At 46.8% G+C, this 22,550-nt stretch overlaps 2 protein-coding genes across 4 annotated transcripts in view; one reads left to right on the top strand and one right to left on the bottom strand.

Moving 5' to 3' along the window:
* The first annotated feature begins 1,775 nt into the window (after window positions 1–1,775).
* Window positions 1,776–12,111, top strand: LOC135992221 (fibrinogen-like protein 1). Of its 3 annotated transcripts, none has more exons than XM_065641238.1 (9): window positions 1,776–1,934; window positions 2,212–2,265; window positions 3,562–3,646; window positions 4,927–5,137; window positions 6,234–6,393; window positions 7,921–8,018; window positions 8,099–8,187; window positions 9,553–9,743; window positions 10,766–12,111. In XM_065641238.1, exons 3-9 carry the CDS (start codon window positions 3,572–3,574, stop codon window positions 10,953–10,955), a joined length of 1,014 nt encoding a protein of 337 aa, XP_065497310.1. In that variant the 5' UTR covers window positions 1,776–1,934; window positions 2,212–2,265; window positions 3,562–3,571; the 3' UTR covers window positions 10,956–12,111. The 3 variants fall into 3 exon arrangements, with proteins under 3 accessions (XP_065497310.1, XP_065497320.1, XP_065497303.1); XM_065641248.1 differs by lacking the exon at window positions 1,776–1,934 and adding an exon at window positions 1,963–2,041; XM_065641231.1 differs by lacking the exon at window positions 1,776–1,934 and having other exon boundaries at window positions 2,063–2,265.
* Window positions 12,112–14,962: 2,851 nt separating this feature from the next.
* Window positions 14,963–22,550, bottom strand: part of THSD1 (thrombospondin type 1 domain containing 1) — a 28,321-nt gene continuing 20,733 nt past the window's right edge. The window contains exons 4-5 of the mRNA XM_065643979.1: window positions 21,505–21,663; window positions 14,963–17,386 (exon numbers count right to left, since the gene is read on the bottom strand). Of these exons, the coding sequence (XP_065500051.1) occupies window positions 16,011–17,386; window positions 21,505–21,663 (1,535 nt within the window). The 3' untranslated portion in view covers window positions 14,963–16,010. The remainder of the gene's footprint in view (window positions 17,387–21,504; window positions 21,664–22,550) is intronic.

Here is a 22,550-nt window from a genome sequence, read left to right as displayed (position 1 = left end):
AGACACTCTCTTCATTCACATTTAGCCACCAGTTTGCATTCTTGCTGTGTTGGCTTTCCATTTAATGTGTGAATAATAGTGGTTTATGACTGTTATTCAGCACCTACGTACTTTTGCTGGAAGGAGAGTGGAGGAGAGCAGGGTGGGGAGGTTTTTACTCAGTGAAACTGTTATTATTTGCTGACAAGATCACTGAGTATCTTAAGAAGAGGGAATTTGATCTCCTTCCAAGTAACTAAATAGGAATTTGCACTGCAGAATATGTGTGAAGCACGTGTATTCCAAGGAAAAAAAAAAAAAGTAAAAAGAAAAAGAGCCTTTCCAGTCCCGTTGCCTAGGGACTTCAACATCTGTGAGGAAACAACAGCAGTGATTACACAGTGTCCACGTTCTTTATGATGACTTGATTATTTTAGCTCTGGGCCAGTGGAGCAGTACATGAACACACCCTCCCACTAGACCCACCTCACGTGAACTCGACCTCATGGCAATCCCTCTCTTGTGCTTCAGATATTCCTAAAGCTTCATCTAGCTTGGGAAAATAAGTTAATCATGAAGCAGGTATGCAAGGAACACGTTCCAGCTGACTGGGCTTTCCACATGCAGACATTGCTGAGGCTGACACTGGTGGAGTCCTTGAGAGAGCATGAGAGTGCTCCAGGTGTCTTGGCTCTGAGAGGCGACTGGGGGGCCCTGAAGGAGGGTTGGACTTTGAGTCCTGCTCCTGCAAAGTTGGAGTCACATAACACACACATGTGAGATCCACCGGGACTGCAGCTCCACCTCCCCCGCTACCCAGCAGAAGTCAGAGACATGGGGCCCAATGGCCGTGGGCCCTCCTTGTCCATATGGCCCGATGCTCTTTGTCCATATGGCCCAATGCCCCCGTCCATACAACCCTGCAGACAGCCACAGGCGCTGACCATGCTGCCCACACCGTGACTCCAACGCTGCCACCGCAGACCTGGGCCCATCATCCATCCCACAAGGAGGTTGTTGGCCATTAAGGCGAGAGCATAAATTGGTGTGCAGTGTCCCAAGCGCTGTCTGGCTCCAGTTAAGGACGGGGCTGCTGTGGATGAAAGCCCCAGGGGGTGGCATGCAGTCCCCCTGTGTGGTACCCCAGCACCCTGCTGACAGCCTCAGCTGCTGGCTGAAGGTGCAAAGAAAGGGATGAGGAGACGTTTCACACATTTAATTTCACAGCTTCCAAAACCAGCCTAAAACTGGAGGTAGAGAACAAGTGAGCAGAAGAGCACTGTTGACATAATCCTTTGGCAGTGAAGTGGGTCAGCGGTTCTTGCGGGAGAAGGGGAACGCAGTTTTTAAGAAATAAACAGCATCGCTGTACTTGGTAATCGCTGGACAGTCCTGCTTTCCTGAAAAGTAAGACAGAACTTTATGATGGGCTTATATGCCCAGTCTTTTTGCCTCATGGTCTCTCCTCCAAACACAGCTCTGTAAAAAGGAACATTACTGCTGTTTTCTTTAAATTAACCTGTAATTCCTTGGCCGTAATGCAAAGGGAGGCACCCATCTGTTTGTTTGGGGTTTTTTTCTCTCTTCCACAAATCTGCTTGTTTTGTTAACTAGCAAATCTAATCATCCAGCTCAGAGGAAAGTTACACAACCGCAAACCTCCTGAGATTTCAGTCTAATAGCAATTCTTGCTTAATACCCTGATGTTCACTTCTTGCTTCAGATTTGCAGCTCCTTTGGTGTTACAGCTGTGCTGTGCTTTTACATGTACACCAGATAAAACAGCAAAAGGAATGCTGAACGGAAAAGCTGTGTTATTTCCACCTTGCAGGACTTATTGAAATGAGCCTGGCTGTATTAAACGTGAGATAAAACTCCCGAAGGGAGCATTAGTCTGAGTGATTTGTATAAACACTGAAAGAGTCAGTCGTGGTTGAGCTTCTTAGTCAAATAAGGTGGGTAATGGTGTGCAAGCAGCAGAGCCCCTCTCCTTTGGACAGCACTGCTGATAGAAACCAAGCTGTCATTTATCCTCACTGGGAAGCAGCAGCATGAGTGTTGGGTAACAACAAATAACCTGGGGTCTGGGTAAATCTTTCAATGGCTTTTCCGTGGAACTGCCTAGTGCTGTGAAATGTTCTTTGTCTGCGTCCTTGATGTGGGCCATCTGGAGAGGAAAATCTCATCAACCTCTAGAAATGCAGCCAGTTTTATGATCACTTTCTTTTGCAGTTGACTATTAAGGGATCTTATCAGGAGGAAGTCCGAAGGAAAGGCAAGTTACAGGTATGTGAGCTTCATACATATTGATAAAGGTGTAGATGAAATTGCTTTCCTTCCCTCTGGTCTGTACTGCCTGGTTTTCAGGAGCTGTTACTCAAACCCATCCTTCCTGCCAGCTTTTTGCCTCCACCCATATCCCATGGGGCCTGATTCTGAGCTCCGCGCTGGTGCTGCAGCCGCTGCTGCGTGGTGGTGTTCAGGTATGGGTCACGGGCTGGCAGGTCCCCTGCTGTAACACTGAACTCTTCTCTCTGTGAGCTGAAAAAATGTCGCGTGCTGGGGCACCCACCTGTGCGACACCTTTTGTGGGTGGCTTCCACGGGTGCCCTTTCCCTGGGCTTGCTTTGGGCCCTGCCTGCCCGGCTGGCAGGCGGCTGGCTCCCCTGTGGCAGCGGCTTTGCGGGCTCTGGAAGCACCAGCCGCTGCGGGGATGCTAGCAGAGCCGTAGCTGACACAAAGCGCGTCGCTGAGAGCATAGAGCTGGGTAGCCAAGTTTCTGCAGCACTTCCAGATGTGAAGCGGGGGAGTCAGATTTAGCCTATTTTTCAGATTTTTTTAATTCTTTCTGATTTTTTTTCTTTAAGCACCACGCAAGCACAGTGTGAACAATTTGTACTGTTTGCTCGCGTTCAGCTGCGTGTTCCCAGTGGCAGTTGCTCAGTGTTTTTTCTAGCTGAAACTGTCTGACCAAAGCCCCATCTGTGCGTTGGGGCAGGTCCGCAGCAGAGATCTCTTCCGCTGAAATCCAAACAAAAACTACCCTGTGCCTGCTTCATCCCACGTGTGACCTTCCCTTGGCTTCTGAGGAAATCCCATCCTGCCAGACTGCTCCATGGACCGAGGAGGGGCAATGCCTACACTCACTCAACCGGGAAGAAAAATTCGTCTCAACTTTGTAGAGTTTGGACTGAATAAGGACTGTGTGATTTTGGCCCACCAGTTTGGCAAGGAGTGCTCCAAAGAGGCGTCATTGCTGAGTAATTTCCCATGTGCGTGGGCACTCGGGAGAAGGGGCAGAGGCTGCTGGAGAGTCACAATAGGTATTTGTTTCTCCAGGGAAGCAGGAGCTTGAACCCAAGCCTCGGTTCCCCTGTCAACATGCTGCACTTGTGCTTCAGCTTCTCCCTAACACACGTCTTGGGGATCAACATCACCAATTTTGTCCTGCCTGTAGTTTCGAGCAGCCTCCTTAATGAATCCTGCAGTGTTTTCTGGGGAATTAAATATGACTGAGGGGGGATTAAGCTGTGAGGGGAATTACAAGAACTTCCAGTACAGTCTGTTAATGCTTCTTTTCAGGTGATAAGAAATGAGCGTGATGATGCCTTGGTTGCTGCTACTCCTTCTCCTGGTCAGCTTTGGCTCACCTGCACCCAGGTTTTCGGTGCGTATCTCTTAGCTGCTGTCTGTACAACCTCTGAATGGTTTATCCTTCCCAGTCACATAGAGATAGGTGCTCCCCACAAAAGAGACATGGGCCTGCAAGAGCAGAGCAAAAAGATGTCTGCCTACAGCTAAAGTATGGTCAGTCTTGCTGGGGTTTCATGGCATTAGAGGATGGGCAGCTCTCTGAATGGCTGGATTGACATTGCCCCTTAAAGAAAAAAATAAAGTTATTTTATGGCCACTGAAGATATACTCTGCTCCATTCCCTCAGGGAAAACTGCCTTCATTCATTCATTGCAACTTTAAAAGAGGAAGGGAATGGGCAATCCGTACTCTTCTGATGAGCAAATTACTCTTGGGACACCCCAAGGAGGTACCGAGGAAGGAGAGTCTAGCAAGCTCGGGGCTATCTGCAGCAGTTCCCTGCGTGCCCTGAGCCTGGAAATCCCCTGTTGGGGAAAACCAACAGGCCTAGGAGAAGGAAGAGGCAGCTGGGAGGCCACTTTTCGGCATGCTGGTCAGTCTGCTGTCCTGGGCAGCTGCTTGTTTTGCTTATGCCTAGGACTGGTCCTGACCTGGTATCACTGAAGCCAGCTTGCTCAGAGCAAAAACAGCAACTGATTCTTATTGCACAGGTTTGCTTGGTTGTCTTAGAAGAGATTTTGTTCTGTTTTGTTATGTTTTTAATGGAGTAACACCAGCCACAGATGAGATTGTTGCTGAAAATGTTTATGTCAGGCAGCATGGGCCAGATTCTGGTCTTGGTTATGACAATGCAGCTCTGAAGTTACTCTGCTGATCCTGTAGGCTCACTGCTTTCCACTGATTTGCACCAAATATCAGCTCTTTTATCTTCCAGTTTTACAAGCAGATGTTTCTGGAACCTCACTGGCTTGGCCTGGCTGCAGTGCAAGAGCCGTTTTTTCCCCCTCTTACTACTATGAGCAGTTTCATAGTCTGCAAACACTCCCTTTGAGTTCATTACATGGGAGTCAAAAAGAATGATTTTTGCCCATTTTCTGTGTACCTGATCATATTCTGGGATGCTCTGAGCAGTAGCAAGATCTTTATAGAAAATCCTTTTCTACTGGGCTCAACTCAACAGCCTACTCTGTGCATGATTCATGTATCTTTGAGAGAGACCACCACTGAACTGTCTTGATCCTCAAAGGCAGTGTGGTATGTTAGTGTCAAGAGGAGACAGATATTCCTTCTCTCTGCCTCTCCGTTCTTACCACTGACTGAGGCATGGGGTTTTTTGTTTTAATTTCTCCATAGGAAAAAGATACCTGCCTCCTGGACAATAATAAATTAAGACAAAGGTTAAGACAGCTTCAAGACCTTCTTTACATATATGAACTGCAACTGAAGGACATCCTGGAGAACACTTACCACAGAACAAGAAGTGGGCTGTTCTCGGGCAACAGGAGTGTGCAGCATGAGGTGCTTTTACCCACAACAAGTGGAAATTTGATAGTCTATGACCAAGGTACCGTTTGCAGTAGCATACATGGAAATTTCAGCTTGCCACAATGTTTATTTCTCCCCACAGTGTCCAATATTTTGTTTCTGCTAAAAGTTTTAGAATTTTTAAAGCGGACTGTGTTTGAAAATGCAGCCAGATATATGGGAAGAAGAAGGGCAGACAGGTGGCCCTGGTACCAGCAGACATTTCCTGGGGCTGGAGTCAGCCAGCCCAGCTTTAGGCACCTACCACCCAGGTACAAGGCGGATACCTGCAGGTGGGCTTCTCACCTGGGGCTCTGGTGCAGAGAGGAACAGGCACCTCTGAGCTATTTTCCGTAAGACCTACCTTAGACATCTGCTTTAGGCAGAGATGAATCTTGCTCTTGAAGAGCTTATGTTCCCCGAGTGACTTATGGGAGCCTGGAGTGCTTGACTCAGCTGCAGGTACTGAAATCTGTTTGGAGGAGCCCACCTGAGTTCCTCAGGTCCTCCATCACTTCTGCAGCACAGTAGCAGGCGTGCATACTCTGTTCCTTGGTGTCACTTTGAGAACATGGTGATAAATGGAATTGTGGCCTGTGGCCAAGATTTTCTCCTTCATAGGCATTACACTGAAACTGGGAAGCACTGAGGTCCCGAGAGGTGCTCTCCTGATGCAGGCCTGGTAGAGCTGGTCACAGGAGCTTAGACTCTTATTTTAAAATTTTTGGGTGTTGATCCATTCTGAAGTACAGCTGAGATTACCTTCCACATGGTAATTAGCTTCCCTGCAAATGAACTTGCTGATGGAGCCAGACCTGGTCCTGTGTTGCTCCTGTGCTATAGTCCCAGCCTGAGCTGCAGCCGTCCCGTATCTCACCAAAGATTTGGGAATGACCCCCTCAGCGGGCATGGCTGTAAATGCTCTCAAGCTGCTCTTCATCAGGCCCAGCAGTTTGCAAACCAGCATCGCTACCACCTTACTGAAGCGTTTGCTTTGGCTTTGCAGGGCTTGCAGAGTGATTACACAAGCTCTCCATGTGTCCTTGTCCCATGTCTCAGTGATATCTCCTCCTGGCTGCACGTACCTCTTTGCTTTCCCCCCACCCTGTTTGACAAGCTGACGCTGTTCTGCCTAGATTGCTCCGCAGTGTACAACAGGAGGAAGACCAAAAACGGCTACTACCGGATCAGGCCCAGAGCGGACCGAGAGCCTTTCCTGGCGTACTGTGACATGTCTGACGGCGGGGGCTGGACTGTCATTCAGCGGCGGAGTAACGGCAAGGAGAACTTCAACAGGTGGGCCCGCTGTGGTTGCATCAACAGGGCTTGCAGTGGGGCCTCCAGCTCCCACCCCCTGTCCTGCTGCCTGGCAAAACCCAACATCTGAGAAGCGGGATATGCAAGACGGTGCTTTAACGGTGATAACTGTGTGTTAGGACAATGTGGGGGTACGTATTGGTAGCAGGAGGCCATTTTCAAAACGGACCTGTAATGCCCTTTACACAGCTCGTCTGCATTTGAGTGTGTGTGTATGTGCATATTCGTTTTATAATTATTGGGGACTGTCCAAGGGTCCAAACTGGCAGGAATCTGCTGCCAGCACATAGACTGGGACCCGTTGAACATATTATCTGCTCTCATATTAGGAATTATGTTCAGCATGGTGTAATATTTATTCAGATCATTCAAAACGATGCCAAACCCCTGGTCCAGATTGTCCTTTCTCTATGCAAAATCCCAGAGAGGTGACTCTCACCTGGAAATCTACAGGAGGAGAGATGCTTTGGTAGCACAGTAAAGAAGAAACATCCCCAAGCAGATTAATTCACTGTCACAGCCCACACAATTTCAGGGCATGTCTAGTGTCTCTAGTGCAGTCCATTGCAAAGCTGCCTCAGCTGGCTTTAAGCTGGCTCACACAGAGTGGGAACCGTCTAGCCATGGTGGATGAAAAACATCCTGAAGAAGAGCATTGACTAGTACGCCCGTGGATCAGGCAGGATTAATATCCTAATAACAACGTGAGAGAGGGAATAAACAAGGTGTTAGTAAAGCTGGAAATGATGACACACAAGAAGTATATGTGAATGTCAAAGATAATATAGAAATAACAGAGGAGATTCTAAGAGAGTGAAATGATGAGAATAAAGTAATGGCAGAGAGATTTCTCTTAGAAAGATGAAGCCAGAGAATGCTGATGAAAATTAAGTATATATCTTTGAAGGACAAGTTGCCACATCCAAACAGTGATCCTGCGAAAAAGCAGATATGAGAGTGGTCAGTGAATCAAAAATAGGTTTAGATGGAACATGGAATGGGAGCACAAAGCAAACCCAGAAACTTTCCTTTAAACTTCATCTGGAAGCTTGTGTTTGCAGCTTCTATTCAGTTTCTGATTCTTCAATATACCCCATCCATGACTGCAGCATATTTTAGACTCCAACATTCTTTTCCAGCCAGGAGTGCGTTTGAATTATGACTTGCTGACGAACAATATCAGATACTTTGCTGCAGACCAATATGACAGCTGCTGTTTTCCCTTTCCATCTAACTGACAACCTCATTCTGCAAACACTGCATCTGGCAGTCTGAAGGTTTGATCCAGTGTATGTGTGTGCAGAGGCTTAGCAGAAGTAGTAATCTGTGAGTTGTATTTGCTTCTAAGGCAGAGTGACAAATCTCAGCTCAGCTTGCAATGAAGCAGATACTTTTAGAAAACAATGTGTAGAGATACAGCTGAAGTTCTACTCGTTACCATAGCTAAGTCTCACAAACTCTCTAATTCCCTCACATGCTGAAATTGATATTTGTATTTCACTGCAGAAAATGGGATGATTACAAACTGGGATTTGGAAAATTCCAGGGCAAGAATGATGAATACTGGCTGGGCAATGACCACATCTATGACCTGCTCACTAGAGGTGCAAGTATTTTCCCTCCACAGATTTCTTTCCAATTTGCATGAGATAGTTCATTTAACAGGACACCGTTTTGTGTTTAGGAGAGAGCTCATTAAAGATTGACCTGATGGACTGGCATGGGGAAAGACGTCATGCGGTCTATGAAAATTTCCAGCTTGCGAATGAGCAGGTAAGAAATGGAGCGAGTGGTGATTTGCTTGTATTATCCGTGAGGCTGGGCCACCTGCATGTGCAGCGTCAGACTATAGCGTCAGGGTTGTAATTACAGCCCTGCAAAACTTACCTGCTCTGGTGCCCTGGGATTCCTGGTTTGGCTGACTGACAAACAGCCCTGGGAGCAGAGACGTGAGCCTGGGACCTCTTCTTCACGACCACTGGGTGCCCAAGCCACCGGGTGCCAGGATCACGCGTGCTCTCTTGCTAACTCTGCTGCAGGGCACAGGGGTTCCCATGTGTGTTTGCCTCCAGCCTCATGGTTAGAAGAGTCTTTCCATGAGGGAGGAGCTAAGGTTTGAACCTCTGCAAGGAAACGGAACCCTGTTCTCCTACTTCCTCTGAGAGTGTTCCAGGCTGCACATAAAAGGCAACCGCGAGAACAAACCCCCTCTACTGTTTCAAGCATTGAATTCTAATCAAAGTTTTGAAAGAGCAGTTGTAAGTTCCCATCCTGAAGAGAGGTGCCTACAGCACTACACTTAGCATTGAAAGCCCAAGGACAGAAAATCCCTGTATTTTCATGTTTGCATTCTAGCTTTAGTCAGCATCCTGCTCAACGCAGGTGCTGTCCTTTGCAGGCTTACATTTCTGAGTACCATGCGTAAGTAGCCTGAGTACCCAAGGACATGAGTTCCATTGCATGGACCAGTCCTAGTTCCAACTCCGTCACTGCTCCAGAAATGTATGCATTATGTTCAGATTGAAATTAGAGTTTTCTTGTGAAAAGTTTGAACAGCTTCATTTTAATACCTTACTGCTATTTTTCATAAACAAAAGTGGGGCAGGAAAAAGCCCACACCACGAAAGTAATTATCTATCTCATATCAAATGTCTCTTAGATCTGTTAGCTGTGCACAATGGAACTATTCTTATAAGTATTCTGACCAGGATGGGACCATTTATCTAGAAATCAGATGGCTTCTAGTTCTTGGAGGAGCAAAATTCCTAAGGAGTTACTCTAGCTGAACAACTGGTTGGTTTATGAAGGCAACTACTTGGCACAGTTTCGTACCAAGTTGTCCTTGATGAGGTAGGAAGAGCCTTCTAGCTTGTTGTATAGTGTATCAAATGGTTATTAAAATACAATAAAGCCTGAAGCCCTTTGTAGCAGCAGCAGTAATTAGCAATCCTTTCTGGAAGTTTAAATCCTGTATTGATCTACATTAGGATTGCTAAAGCATGGGGCCAAAAGTCATGCTTGAGTTCAACAGTCATGCCTTTCACAGTGGATACAATGGCCAGGGCAAATTTGGTCTCAAAAATGGCAGGAAGGACAGAAAGAGCTGATTCCAAAGACATGTTTCACACATTCTTGCAGGACAATTACAGGGTATGGTTTGGCACCTATTCTGGTAACGCTGGTGACGCTTTGTCTGGTGGGAGCAGTTTTGAAGACCAGTGGTCAGCTTCTCACAGAGGGATGCAGTTCACCACATCTGACAAGGATCACGACCGATTCCTGGCAGGCAACTGTGCGTTAGAGAACGGGGGCGGCTGGTGGTTTAACAGGTATGGAAAACAGTTGATTCCTCTTGGAGGCATAAGGTGTGGGTGGCTGTACAGCCGAGGGGCCTTGCCTGCTTTACAGCAGCTGGAGGTTGCTGTGTGCACAAACCACCTCGCACAGCCAAACCTAAGATGTTCGCACCTACAGATCCTCAAAGGAAAGCAATCTGCTTCTTTCATTATGAAGCAAGATCTGTAAATTGCATTCATTTTAAGAAAATAGGTCAGAATAAATGCGTAGTTGGGAATGACCCAGAAGGAAAGGAGTCCAATTAAAATTCCTTAAAGTGCTTTGGCTTATATCCCAGGAAAGAAAATTGCAGCCCCTGCAAGGTGAAGTGTGTTCAAAGGACATTTCTCTATTGCGGAGCATGTCTAGGGGGTGAGCTACCCATAAACAGTCCTGATGGTATGTCTGCTAGTTGGGCATAGCCCACACATCAACAGATGGGGACTCAGGTTCACCAGCCCTGGGAGCATGGACGCACCACTCTCAGTTTTTCCCTGCTTTAGTGCAGAATGAGCCTCTTGTTTGACCAGGCTCTCATCACGTACAAATTGAAATCAGTGCAACTCCAAAAATGTACATTGATAGTGTGATTTACCTTGATTAAAAGATTTCTGCGTTTTTAGGTGTCAATACTTAGCTGCCTACACTTGAGCTAGTGCCTACTGAATGGCATGATGTCCCTCTGTTTAGGCAACTAAATCATGTCCCTAGTTAATACACTTGAAGGAGTCAACAGGTTGAATTGCCTGACCAGTGTTGGTGTCTACTTTGAGATGACCCACATACTTCTCTGGGTGCCACTAAATGCATTAACCTCATCTCCATAGGCTATAGTAGGACTTCAGATAACCAGTTCAGTACAGACAGACATATCTAGGTGTTTGAACCTGTCAAGGGATCCCACCCCAGTATTTCTAAGTGTATATTGTGTAAAACTTGCACCTTGCTGTACTGATACAATGTCTTCCCACACTAAATCTGATCTCTGTTTCTCCCTCTCCTACTTCGTTACAAGGTGCCATGCTGTAAACCTCAATGGACGATACTACAGAACAGGAAGGTACAATGGAACCCATGACAATGGCATGGTTTGGTCTACGTGGCATGGGATGTGGTACTCACTAAAATACTCGGCCATGAAAATCAGGGCTCCGTTCTTTGTTGACAGTGAGAGTGGAGATGGTGAGAACAGTCAGGGCAGCTGAAATCTGCTGCTTTGGAAAGACAAAAAGTACAGCCCGAAAAGAAATGTGTATGTTAATAGCCAGCCCTCTGCTGCTGCCAATCACCAAAGCTGCACTGCGATAACTGGAGTTGCACCTGTTTCTATGAGCTGACGCTAACCTCATGAGCTGTTCAAGCACAGCCAGCCAACAATTTAGTGGAAAAGAAATGGATCTCAGTCGTGGAATAAAAGAGTTTTCTTTTTTAGCAATTTTTAGGACTTTATTGGAGAGCGTTTATGAAAAGCTCTCTGGACCATGAATGATCAAGCATGTTCTTTTAGCTATCCGTACTCTTCACGGGCTAAATCTTTCTTATCTTGATTTTAATGGTTGGTGCCTTAGTTATGAGAACACAAGAACAGAAACAAGGTGATGAGGGCATCTGATGTGCCTTCCTTAGTGCTTTGCTCTGGATGTTTTTAAGCAACTCTCCCTACGGTCCCCAATTGCCACACTTCAGTTGTAGAAGGCTCCTGGAGGGCGTGAAACCAAACCAGTGGATGGATGTGCTCCAATTGCTAATGCGCATCCAGACTAAGGTCACTTTGGAGTAAACCTTCACAGCATGGACAGTGTGGACACTGGGTTTCATCACCAACAGCTTCCCTCTGCAGATCCACTTCTATAGCACATTGTGACATGTTAATGCAGACAAAGACAATGCTGCTGACCAGATTTAAGCCCCAAATTAAAATTAGGCAGGTTTTACTAAATTTAAGATGAGCACAGATATTCTTACGAGTCCATAAAATGCAGTCATGATTCATTTGTGTGTTCTCATGTAATTTAACAGATAACTCTGAGTTATTGAAGGGGAATCAGAAAGAGGAAAGTGATTGAAGCATAAGGCACACTGCTTTCATTTTCTCATCGGAGTGAAACAGTAAGAGCAACACAGATAAATGAAAGAAATGGAATACTGAAAATATATTTTCCACAAATTGTTAATAACAACAGTTAAAAATGATCAGTAGTATCAGCTTGATGCAAATCATTTAACTACCGTGTTGTAGAATGAATTATAACAATTTTTAACCGGTAGTTCTTTACCATTTATTTGCTTTTAGATCCATACGTATTGTAATTTGTATTATATATGCATAGCGTGAAATAAAACCATCTGAGTAGGACTTAACACTTTGTATCTGTTTTTCAACACTAGGGACTTGAACAGCAATTTGGATGAAAATCTTGAGAAAGCTCATAATGTGAGAATTTCATTATTTTGGTGTTGTCTCTGGTGCTTTTGCAACTGCTGTCCTGGGTAGTTGAAAGGGTCTGCAAGATACATTTAATTTCCATGTCTTACGCCATCCTGGAGACAATGCAGAGACATGTGAAAGTTCAGCATAGAATTTGGTTTGGCTCCTTTGCCTTGTCAAGAGGGAAACCCTGTTCTCACTTCTTCCTAGACATCCCAATGATTGCAAAAGTGAACACTGGAGCGCAATGGGGCAGCACTCCAGGGACCGTGCTCCTAAAGCTCCTAAAGCCCCTAAAGCCCGTGCTCTGGCAAGACTGCACCACTGCCCTCTTCCCAAGAGCTGGCAGATACCCACATGGAACAAAACTTGCACCTACAGCTCTGAAATGAGGTTGCCCTTGTGAGGAAAGGGCTGCGAACAGCCAGCATTTACTATTCCGTTTCTCATCACTACTTCTGTATTTTACAATAGTAAAATCTTTGTGCGAGGTTGTAACTGCATGTTGTGAATGTAAGGAACCACTTTGCACGTGTTATAACCATGTGGCCACTGATGCAGTGCTGAGGGCAGTGAGGACAATTTTTGTCTAGGCAGAAGACAAAGAAGAATGTGAGTAAAATAAATTAATGCCTTCTGGCAGATGATGCTCAATCCCATTATTCAGTAGAGGGCTAAGGAAGCAGGGTAGAGATTAGAGGCTGGTGATACTCAACTCTGCATGCTGGAAATCAACTACAGCACCAAAGGAACAACACTAGTGTTTTGATAGTTCATTGAGCAGCCAACAACCCATCTGATAATGGAGTATCAAGCTGGAGATAAAGTCAACAGGGCTGACTCAGACAATTGCCACCCAGTTCAGCTCTCCAGTGGGTGAGCAGTGAAAGATGTGAAGACCAGAGCACAAAGCCTGTGTCAGTATGGAGAGGCAGGCATCATAGCTGGACTGCCTTCAGCCAGCATCAATATGTTAACAGTGTTTTTTCTGTCTCTCAGAAAGAAAAAGGGGCCAAGGTCTGACAAGCTGGGAGAGAAGGGGTCTGCCTTCCTGTCTTACATGTAGGATGTACCTAAGTCCATCTAATGCATTACAGGAGCTGTTCTGAACGCAGCGCAATATCGAGGCAAGGTTGCAGGAAGCAGCAACTGCCTCGGAGCAAGGCTGCTCCTCCTCTGCCCTCCTGTGGCTCAGAGAACCCCCTTGGAGATGCAGGGAACCCGGGGCTTTGTGCAGGACCCTGCAACTCCCACAGCAAACCCTAGGAGGTGTTTCAGAACCCTCTTTATTTTAATAAACTGGGTAAAATGCCACTAGCACAGTACTTATTTGATCTGAGTGCTACCGCCAAGATCAAATCACTCCCACCGAAGGTTAGAGAAATGCTGAATGTTGCTGTTGATCTCCCGTTTCTTGAGAGTCTCCCATGCCCAGAGGCTCACCAAAGCTGTATCATAGAATCATAGAATGTCCTGAGTTGGAAGGGACCCACAAGGATCATCGAGTCCAGCTCCTGTCCCTGCACAGGACAACCCCACAGGTCACACCATGTGTCTGAGGGTGTTGTCCAGTCTCTTCTTGAACACTGTCAGGTTGGGGCCGTGACACCTCCCTGGGGAGCCTGTTCCAGTGTCCACCACCCTCTGGGGGAAGAACCTTTTCCTAATGTCCAACCTGAACCTCCTCTGGCACATCTTCCTGCCATTGCCTTGGGTTCTGTCATTGGTCACTAAAGAGAAGAGTGTGGCACCTACCCTTCCTCCTCCTGTTGTAAACAGATTATGTATCACTGCAGGCCTAGTGCTGACAGATCCCTGCTTTGGGGAGAACATGCTTCACACGGTGGAGTTTACCCTGGCACAGGGGTGCTAAGCAACTTGAGCAGCAATTGCTTCAGAGAGATTATTTCCAGTTCATTTAAGTCAATTTAAAGACTCGTTACATTTGATTAGCCTTGGATCAGTGCTCAAGTGTGGACATGTTCTCAAATGCCTTAAACAGCATTTCAAGCTGACAGTTTACAGGAACATGTAGCTAGTATGAACACCACGCTGGGCGGAAGGGCTGAAGGTTGACAAAGCGGGGGCTGGCACAGCTCCGGGGAAGGAGGGAGCTCGCAGCACCCTGCGAGTTGGATGCGGTGCTCCAGCAGGAGCTGCAAAACTACCCATCCAAAAGGCCACTCGAACAGGGGAGCTTGATTCTGGCAGTCAAATGCTGACAGTCTTGTTCCCCCTGGGCTGTCCCAGCCAGCTCTCCAGCCCTGCGCCTGTCACGTTACCTGTGCAGGCTCTGGACACTTCGGTGGGGTGCCATTGCTAACTGACTAATGCACAGCAATGCTGCTCTCTCTTTAAAATTGTTGTTGGCTTGGAGAAAAAAAAAAAAAAAAAAGTGTGGGATTGGGAAATCTATCTTTCCACTCTGTGAGCCAGTTTTGAGAAAGACAGCAGCAAACTGCCAGAGAACTGAGCACATGCTAATTTTTCTTTCACACCTGTTTTAAGGCTGACAGTCCTCTGCCTGAACCTACCTTCTCTCCTCCATCCTTCATGGGTAGCATCTCCTCTTTTCTTCTTGTTGCCCAGCAGCATTCCCCTGGTCTTTGCAAACGCCCTGAAGAGACAGTTATCTTAACAAATGGCAAGCAAAGCCTCTGAGTCATTCTTGCTGGCCCAAGCTTCGTCTCTGTTGTTAACTGGGGTTTCAACCCAGCTCTGAATACTTGCAGCAGTGCGTAATTGCCAATTTGTGATCTCTATTTTTTTAGCACGACAGAAAAAAAACAACATCACTTTTGTACTTCACTATAAGATTCTCTGGGTATCACCAGATGTTGTCAAGCCATTTTATTTTTTCTCTTTGTTTGCAGAAAAGGTATTCATCAAATAAATTTGTTGTTCACTGGTTTTGTTCATAATTTATTTGGAGCTTGCCACAGTAGTATTATTGTCAATTTATTTACATTTTAAAAGTTTAATAAAGGCAAAGATGATTATGGAAAGGACAGGTGATTCGACATTTCTCTCACTGCCTTTTACAGGTGCTTAAATGCTGCAGTGACATTCCTGTGAGGACTAAAATATGATCATCCTTTTTCTTTGCCCTCCCAGTAGCATGTCCTTTACTACTAATGTCCTGCAAATATTTGTACATTACTGTTTTCTTGGTGTAAATATTGGCAGAAAGAAATTATCAAAGTCTTGAATGCTGAAAAATGCCCCCAAATTTTAAATTCACTCCAAGTATTCAGCATCAATTGTTTACACTTCCAAGCAACCAACTAAAAGTAACACCACCATACGACTTACTTAAGCAACTATGACAAATCAACACAGTTCAATAGTGACTACCAGAAAAACGATGAAAACTGCTCACAACTTGAGGTTTGTGTTTTCTAAATGGGAAAGGATTCACTAATTAGGACATGGTTGAGGATACTGGACAATGGATGCATTAGGACATAATCTACTAGTACACAGCCCACAAGGTGGGAAAAGCTTGATCAGTGGCATTCACCATGTATGATGCAGGAAACGTGACTGCTTGCTGCAATACAGTCTACTGGCTATTCCTGCGTCATACCTTCACTAACACGTGCTTTCCCAGGGTATTTTGTGTGTATTGTACACACGGACATACAAAAAATTATACGGAAGCACTTTCCAGTAATTAGGAAGGAATGTGTTCCCACAAGCCAGACTTGGGGCATTATTCCCTCCTGCTCTGCGCAGAGGGAACGCGGTTCCTGCTGCTCCTTCCACCAGAAGTCACCAGATCCTGCAGATCCTCTCCTCCACACACCTCTCCTGCAGGGCTGCAACAAGCCGCTCAGATCACCAGCTTCTCCATGCTTAAAGTGCTTGTTTCATCCTCTTCATTTGAGCCAAAATACCCAGGGAGGTCAATCATCTGCTGCTCCGCCTCCGTTAAGCCAAAAGTAGTATTATCATAAAAGGCAAACTCAGGGTCCAAGGGGAAGCTCTGGCACTTGTCCTTTCGGTACTGGGCAGGGCTCATGCTTTGGCCTCTCTGGGAATTATCTTTGCCAGCTGAGCCCATTTCCTTCTTCCAGGCACCTCTGGGGTTCGGTGAAAGACCCCTCTTACCTCGGCTGGGCTCAGGCTTATCAGCTGCCTTCTCCTGACCTGCAGGCTGGCGGTCAGTGACGAGGTCCAGCTTCTTCACCGGGGGACATGCCCTGCGGTGGCATTTTGCGCCGTGGCCCTGTGGTTCACACCCCAGCACGGCGCCGTGGGGCTGATCCAGCTTGTCACAAGCTGGATTAGCGTTTCTTGATTTTGGCCGCATCCTGTCCTCCAAACTCTGGTCCCACATCCTGGTCCTGGAGCTGTAAAGAGGAGTCTGTCGGGGGGTGAGGGTGGACATGCTTCTCTCTCTGAAAGGTCTGGCCTTTTTAGTTTCATGGAAACTGGCTGTTCTTCTAAACTGCGGGTTTCTGTGAGAGCCCCTCTCGGGAAAGTCCCCTCTGTTATCCTGGTGCTTGAAATGAGCTCTTCTTATCAAGGTTTGCGTAGGGCTCATTGCAGGATTGGCCTGCGAGAATGGAAAATCCAGCCTAGGGTGAGAGCTTTCCCCTGGGAATTTGGGCTGAGTGGCTGGCTGGTCCAGAAATGGAGATTTGATCCTAAATTTGTTTGCCGCTGCCTCCTCTTGGTTTTCCCCGCTCAGGGGAAGCATCGTGGTGGCACCAACAACTGTGTCTGTGAGGGGATTCTGAGAGACGTGGTACACCTTGGTGGTCTCCGTCAGGCCTTTCTTCTTCATCTCCTTCAGCTGCTGCTGTGCAAGGCGGTAGCTAAAAATTGGAGGGATTATTTTTTGGGCATTTGGCTGGAAGCTCTCACTTCCAGAGGCATCATCTTCTTGCGCAAATTGGAGGCTTCGCCTGTAGGTCAGAGGAATGTTAACAGGGGCATCCCCTCCCTCGGCAAAGCTGTCCCGCTGCTTGTTGCCTTGGCAAATGTTTTCTTCATCGGAGTTTTTTCGGAAGCCAGGGGAATGGACAGAGCTTCGGCGCACGGCAGTGCTGCACTTCTGAGCTCTGCAGAGCTTCCTCCAGAGGGTGATGAGAACAGTGGCAAAGATGATGAACAAGCATAAGGAGATACCTGTGACAGTGACTATATTATTTGCTTTCTGGTCCTCTCCTGGCTCGACAGAAGGTGGGGTAGGAGGATTGATAGCTGTAACAAAGAGCACACACGTCTGTCAGAGTTTCACTATCAGCATTTTGGTATTTTAGGATGGATACTTAACTAAAAAGAAGAAGTAACCAATCAGTATAGTAAGTTGTTTACCATTAAGATTTGCTCATTGTAGATGACTTGCTACTGATCACTTCAAACTGGCAGGAACAGATCTACTTACTTTAAATCAAGGGTTCCATGGACCTTTTAAATGTAATAATTACTTTTGCTTCTTCTGTCATTTCCATAAGACATTCCTAAATATGTGTAAATTAGGATAACAACACTGGCCCTCCTTTATGAAATACACTAAGATCCCCTGTGGAAAAACACTGTAAAAGGGGTAAAAACAACCCAAGCCAGGCTAGTACTTCAGGTATCACTTTAAAATTATCTTTAGGATGGCTTAAGTGGGTGTGAGAACTGCAGCGAGTTTGAAGAGCAGAGAGGCGGCGTTAGCAGGTTCAGTGTAACTTTTCTAACCAGCCCTCTGCAGGTGCTTCTTCCAATGCCACCCGGTGTCATAGCCACAGAGGACAAAACCTTCCCCTCCACAGCAGGTTCCTAACTGAGAAGAGGACATTGCTCTCGTGCCCCTGGCTTTCTGGTATTGACACTCTTCTGTTGTGGACTGGAGATGGGCCTTCAAATGGGGAAGACTACTCTGCAAACCTGTACTGTGAACATCTCAGAACTTTCCACAGCCCTATTTAAACCTCTTACCGGCCCATCGCATCACATTATAGATAGCTGAACCAATGGGCAATTAATAATTCTTTTTTTGGACGAGGTCTCTAGCATTTCAGGGCCAAGCCTGAGAAGAATACAGCACAGTTAAAAGTGGATGAATTGGTCCATCGGCTAACTTTAGTGTGTGTCAGCACTCCCCTATCATCAGCTCCATAAGCCCATGAAAATGCTGTTGGAGGAAAAGGCTGCTCAGTTGTAGTTAACGAGAGCTGGCCATGAAGCTGTGAGCTCAAACTGAATCACTTAACGACGCTTCCCAGTCTCTAGTTTTATCCAGAAGCCAAAGCCTTCCATCAGAGTGATAGAGAGTTTACTGTAAAACTCGCCAGGTGCTCCTGCCTGCACCACAGTGACTATCCAGCCATAGGAAAAATGTGTCTGCAGAATAACGAGAAGCAGACACCATATACTTCTCCTAGTCCAGAAAAACACTAATTCAACAGCGAGCTGGTAGCACAGCTATTAGACGCGCAGGATACAAAAAGGCACTGATGAACACAGACCAGAAGGTCTCAGGCTGCTACAATAAGAGACATGCAGGGCGCTGGGTGGGCAGGAGACCCATTTCTTTTACTCAGGGCTACCTGGCAGCCCCAAGACTGGGATTAACCTTGATCTTCATGTCAGTCTGAGTTCGACATCAGCATAAAGAATATGACCATTGCCTGTTCTGTCTTTTCTGGAGGATCCCCAGGACTTGTATTCAGCCCAGTGCCCCCATGCCCGGAGCACGGAGCTCTGCCGTGCTGGGGGCCTGAGCCAGGCAGTGAACACGCTGAGCGCAGGGGAGAAGGCAGGACCAGCATTTGCTCAGCTCAGTACCACCGCAGCAGAGCAATTCACTCACTGCTCATCCTTCTCAGACTCGCAGTTATTCTCTAAAGACTCCATTTGCTATCTGTAATGCACACTGTGCTGTACCATTTGGAGTAGAAAGCTAACAGCTAGCAAACAGCGAGGTTTGAAACAGGACTTAGTCACTTAGGTTTGCTGCTCTCCATCTCTTCCCTAGACTCTCTACTAGTTTCATTTATTCAGCCATTTGCTCCATCTGCTGGACTAATGACTGCAAACATAGTCATGCTGAAAAAACACTTTCCTGCTTCAGAAAGGGGTGGACAGTCAGAGAGTGGGAAGGGTAACACAGGCAGCAGATGAACACTGTAAGATCACAGTGTCAAGTCACTTCTTAAGCAACACAAGATTCAATGAGATGTAAATCACACAGGTGATTATGTAAAGGAAGCTGCCTGATGTGGGAGCAGGAGGACTGGAAACCATGTGCAAGAGAGAGGTGAAGTAATTCCTCCAGATGATCCCACGGCAATGGGTGCAGGTGTAGGTGTCCTATGCATCTGGGTTTTCTATACATAAACTGTCTCTATTAAACCAGAGACATCGCTGGACTCTGGGGCTTCTCCAGACCTGCTCAGCGCCATCAGACAGTAACTCCAACCAGACTGCATATGCACATGACAGCTGACCTCTCTGGAAACCACCGTGTGCCTTGCACAGTTGCACGCCCTCCGAGAAGCACCAGGGAAGCCCATCACTTCTCTGCATGTGAAGCGAGGTGCACACCAAAATCACAAGTCTAGGACACACTCTGCACACATGGACCCCACTCTGGGGAGCTGTGTGCATTGGGGTGGCTCTCTGAGCTCCAGAGGAGTGGGGTGGAACTGGCCGGCGAGGAGCCACGTCAGATACTGTACTTACAGAAATACTTCTCCAGCAGGTGACAGGAGGTACGGAATAGCAAAGCCCAGCACCAGCTTTAGAAAAACACCAACTACCCACTGCATTTTGCTGGTGGCACTACTGCCCACAGCAGTCTGAGAGAGTTTGGCATAGAGAAGACAACCAGCCTTAGAGCAGGGCATTAGTTTTAAGATGGGGCCCTAAACGTCTGAGTTGTTCCTCTCTGCTTACACTCACAGCTTTACAAAATAAGCAGACCCACATGGCCAGCACTTTCTAGTCATTAAAAGCATCATAAGCCTTAAAAACAAAGTGCTACAATATCCCAAGGGCTGCTTGAACACTGACAAAATGCAATACCTAGCTTGATGGAATATAATTTTTAGTTTTCCCTTCATCTGACCTTTTGCTCAATACTTCTCACAGTGCTCCACAATACATTTCAGTCCCGCATGTATACTTTTGAGGCGTTCATTCAACAAACATCTTGAAGCTGGTTCAAGCCAACACCTCCATCAAAAGAGGAGTCCTGCCCTCTTGCTGCACCAGCTACACGTTCTCCCCCTCTACTGCCCTTCCCTTTCCAGTGGCACAAGCATTGCAATGGCCATGTGATAAGCAACTTCTCCACAGCCCCAAACTGTCCATTTAGCTGGCTCTGTTCCATTTCTCCACACTGAACTTTTGCCAGCACAAGGAAGTGAGCAGCATGGAAGCAGCTACAGCTAGGGGTAAGGCATTGCTCCGTTTGTAATAGCATAAAGTATCTGTTCAGCTACAGCCAAAGAGCCTTGGAGCCTGCGCACGCCCGTGCACCTTCCTTTCCCCATCCCTGCCAGGCTGTGGCACCTGTGGGACGGGGAAAGCACTGGAGCTTCTCGACCAGCCGGTTTCTGAGCAGATGGACCCCAGAGCCCCTTGGCATCAGCACTTTCCTTTTCTGCAGGGAGTTTGCAAGAGGCAGAAGTTTTACGTGGACTGAGCACCATCATCTCATTAAAAGAGGCCACTTCTCCTGCCCTCCACGCTGGCTGCAAGCACCTGACTATGGTGCTGGCACAGCCTCATCCAGCTCCACCAAGGACCAGCTGCATGCTGCCGTAACCCCCTCGCCTTGCAGGAGACTCAGGTCTCCTGTATCTGCATCCACTTGCCACCCAGCAGTGCCACCCAGCCTGCCCTGTCATCAGATAGCAGTGGTGGCAAGCTGGAACAGGGGGAGACCTGGCACTGCCACCTCAAAAAACTCCCAAAGTGGGAACCCCACACCATGGGTCCCAGCTGTAACCAACCTTCTTTTAATAGGTTTCCACTTTTTAATAGGTTTCCATTGCCTGGAACTGAACTTGTCCTGCTGCCCTGAGATCTTTCCTCCAGCCCTTCCCATCCCCCAACCATGCGGAAGATTTTAAGCACCTTCCATGGCACTCACAGCATGCAGAAATCTTCTTACGCCTGGGAATCCTATCTCCAGCTGTCCCGCAAACGCATGTAGGCTCTCACCCTACTACATCAACCATGGGAACGTGACGCCTCCCCAAAACCAATATGACTGAAGGAGAGATTGGATGCTTCCATTTCACAAAGCCCTTCTAATAACAGGCCCTTTGATTCTGCCAGGACAGACACGCGGCCACAGGGACGAGGACAGCAGAGCTACGTACACAAACACTCCTCCAGCGAGCACAAGGACGTCTCCCTCGGCGGTCCGGCACAGCCTGGTCTTGCGGGCGAGGAGGTGAGGCACTCTCGGAAGCGCTCGCGGACACCGTCCCCGCAGGTGACGCTGCAGGGGCTCCAGGGCTGCCACGGGCTCCACGCTTCTGCAAATACAGAAACTCACAGCAATGAGGAACGTGTCTGACTCCTTTCCTTTAAAGACATAGCCGTTTGCCTTTTCTTATTTAAGAAAAACAGCAATAAATAACCAAGCAATGCAAACAGCAACACCAAAAGAACATCCAGGGACCTGCTCCTGTTCCCATCAGAGTCTGGAGCAAAACTCCCACTTTTTGTTTTCCTTTTTTCTCTCCAGTGCCAGCCAGCAACACAGCAGCCAGTCAACTGGCAGGCAGGTTCTGCCTGGAACAACAGCAAATGGAAATTAATCCACAAATCTTTGGAATGGGTTAGTAATTTATATATTCATCCAATTCCCGCCTGACAAATAGTGCTTTTACAGCAAGATAAGTTCATTGACTTAAGTGTAGTTACTCTTGATTTATATGATTATGAAAGGAGGATAAGCCTACAAGGCCTAATGAAACAGCAATATTGGTTTTTCTCTTTATTATCTTCTCAGCACATAAACGTGTTATTGAATCATTCATTTGACAGATTACAGGTCCCTACTGTTTTATTGTTTATGGTTAGGCAATTAACTCAAGATGAAAATTTGCAGGTTCATTTATTTATTTCAAGTGAAAGCAAATTCAGGTTCTAATGCTACCTCAAACGTTATAATTTTTTAATGTGTAATGAAATCCCTCTTTTGCTTAAGCAACATCTTCATCCAGTGTTCAACACTCAAACTTTACAGAGAGAAAGGGACTGTTCCTGCCCGTATCTGACAGCTGTGACACTGAAACAGGACCACGACTTTATAAATTCCAAACCAATGCACAAGTCCAGGTGTAACCTTTAGGGACGGACATCCTGGGAACCCTCTTATGCATTAGTTGACTCAGGGACCGGGGTTTGAAATGTGCCA

Source organism: Caloenas nicobarica, chromosome 1 (assembly GCF_036013445.1).
Source record: "Caloenas nicobarica isolate bCalNic1 chromosome 1, bCalNic1.hap1, whole genome shotgun sequence".
NCBI lineage: Eukaryota > Metazoa > Chordata > Aves > Columbiformes > Columbidae > Caloenas > Caloenas nicobarica.
Note: the sequence above shows the minus strand (reverse complement) of the source record. Positions and strands in the feature narration are given on the sequence as shown.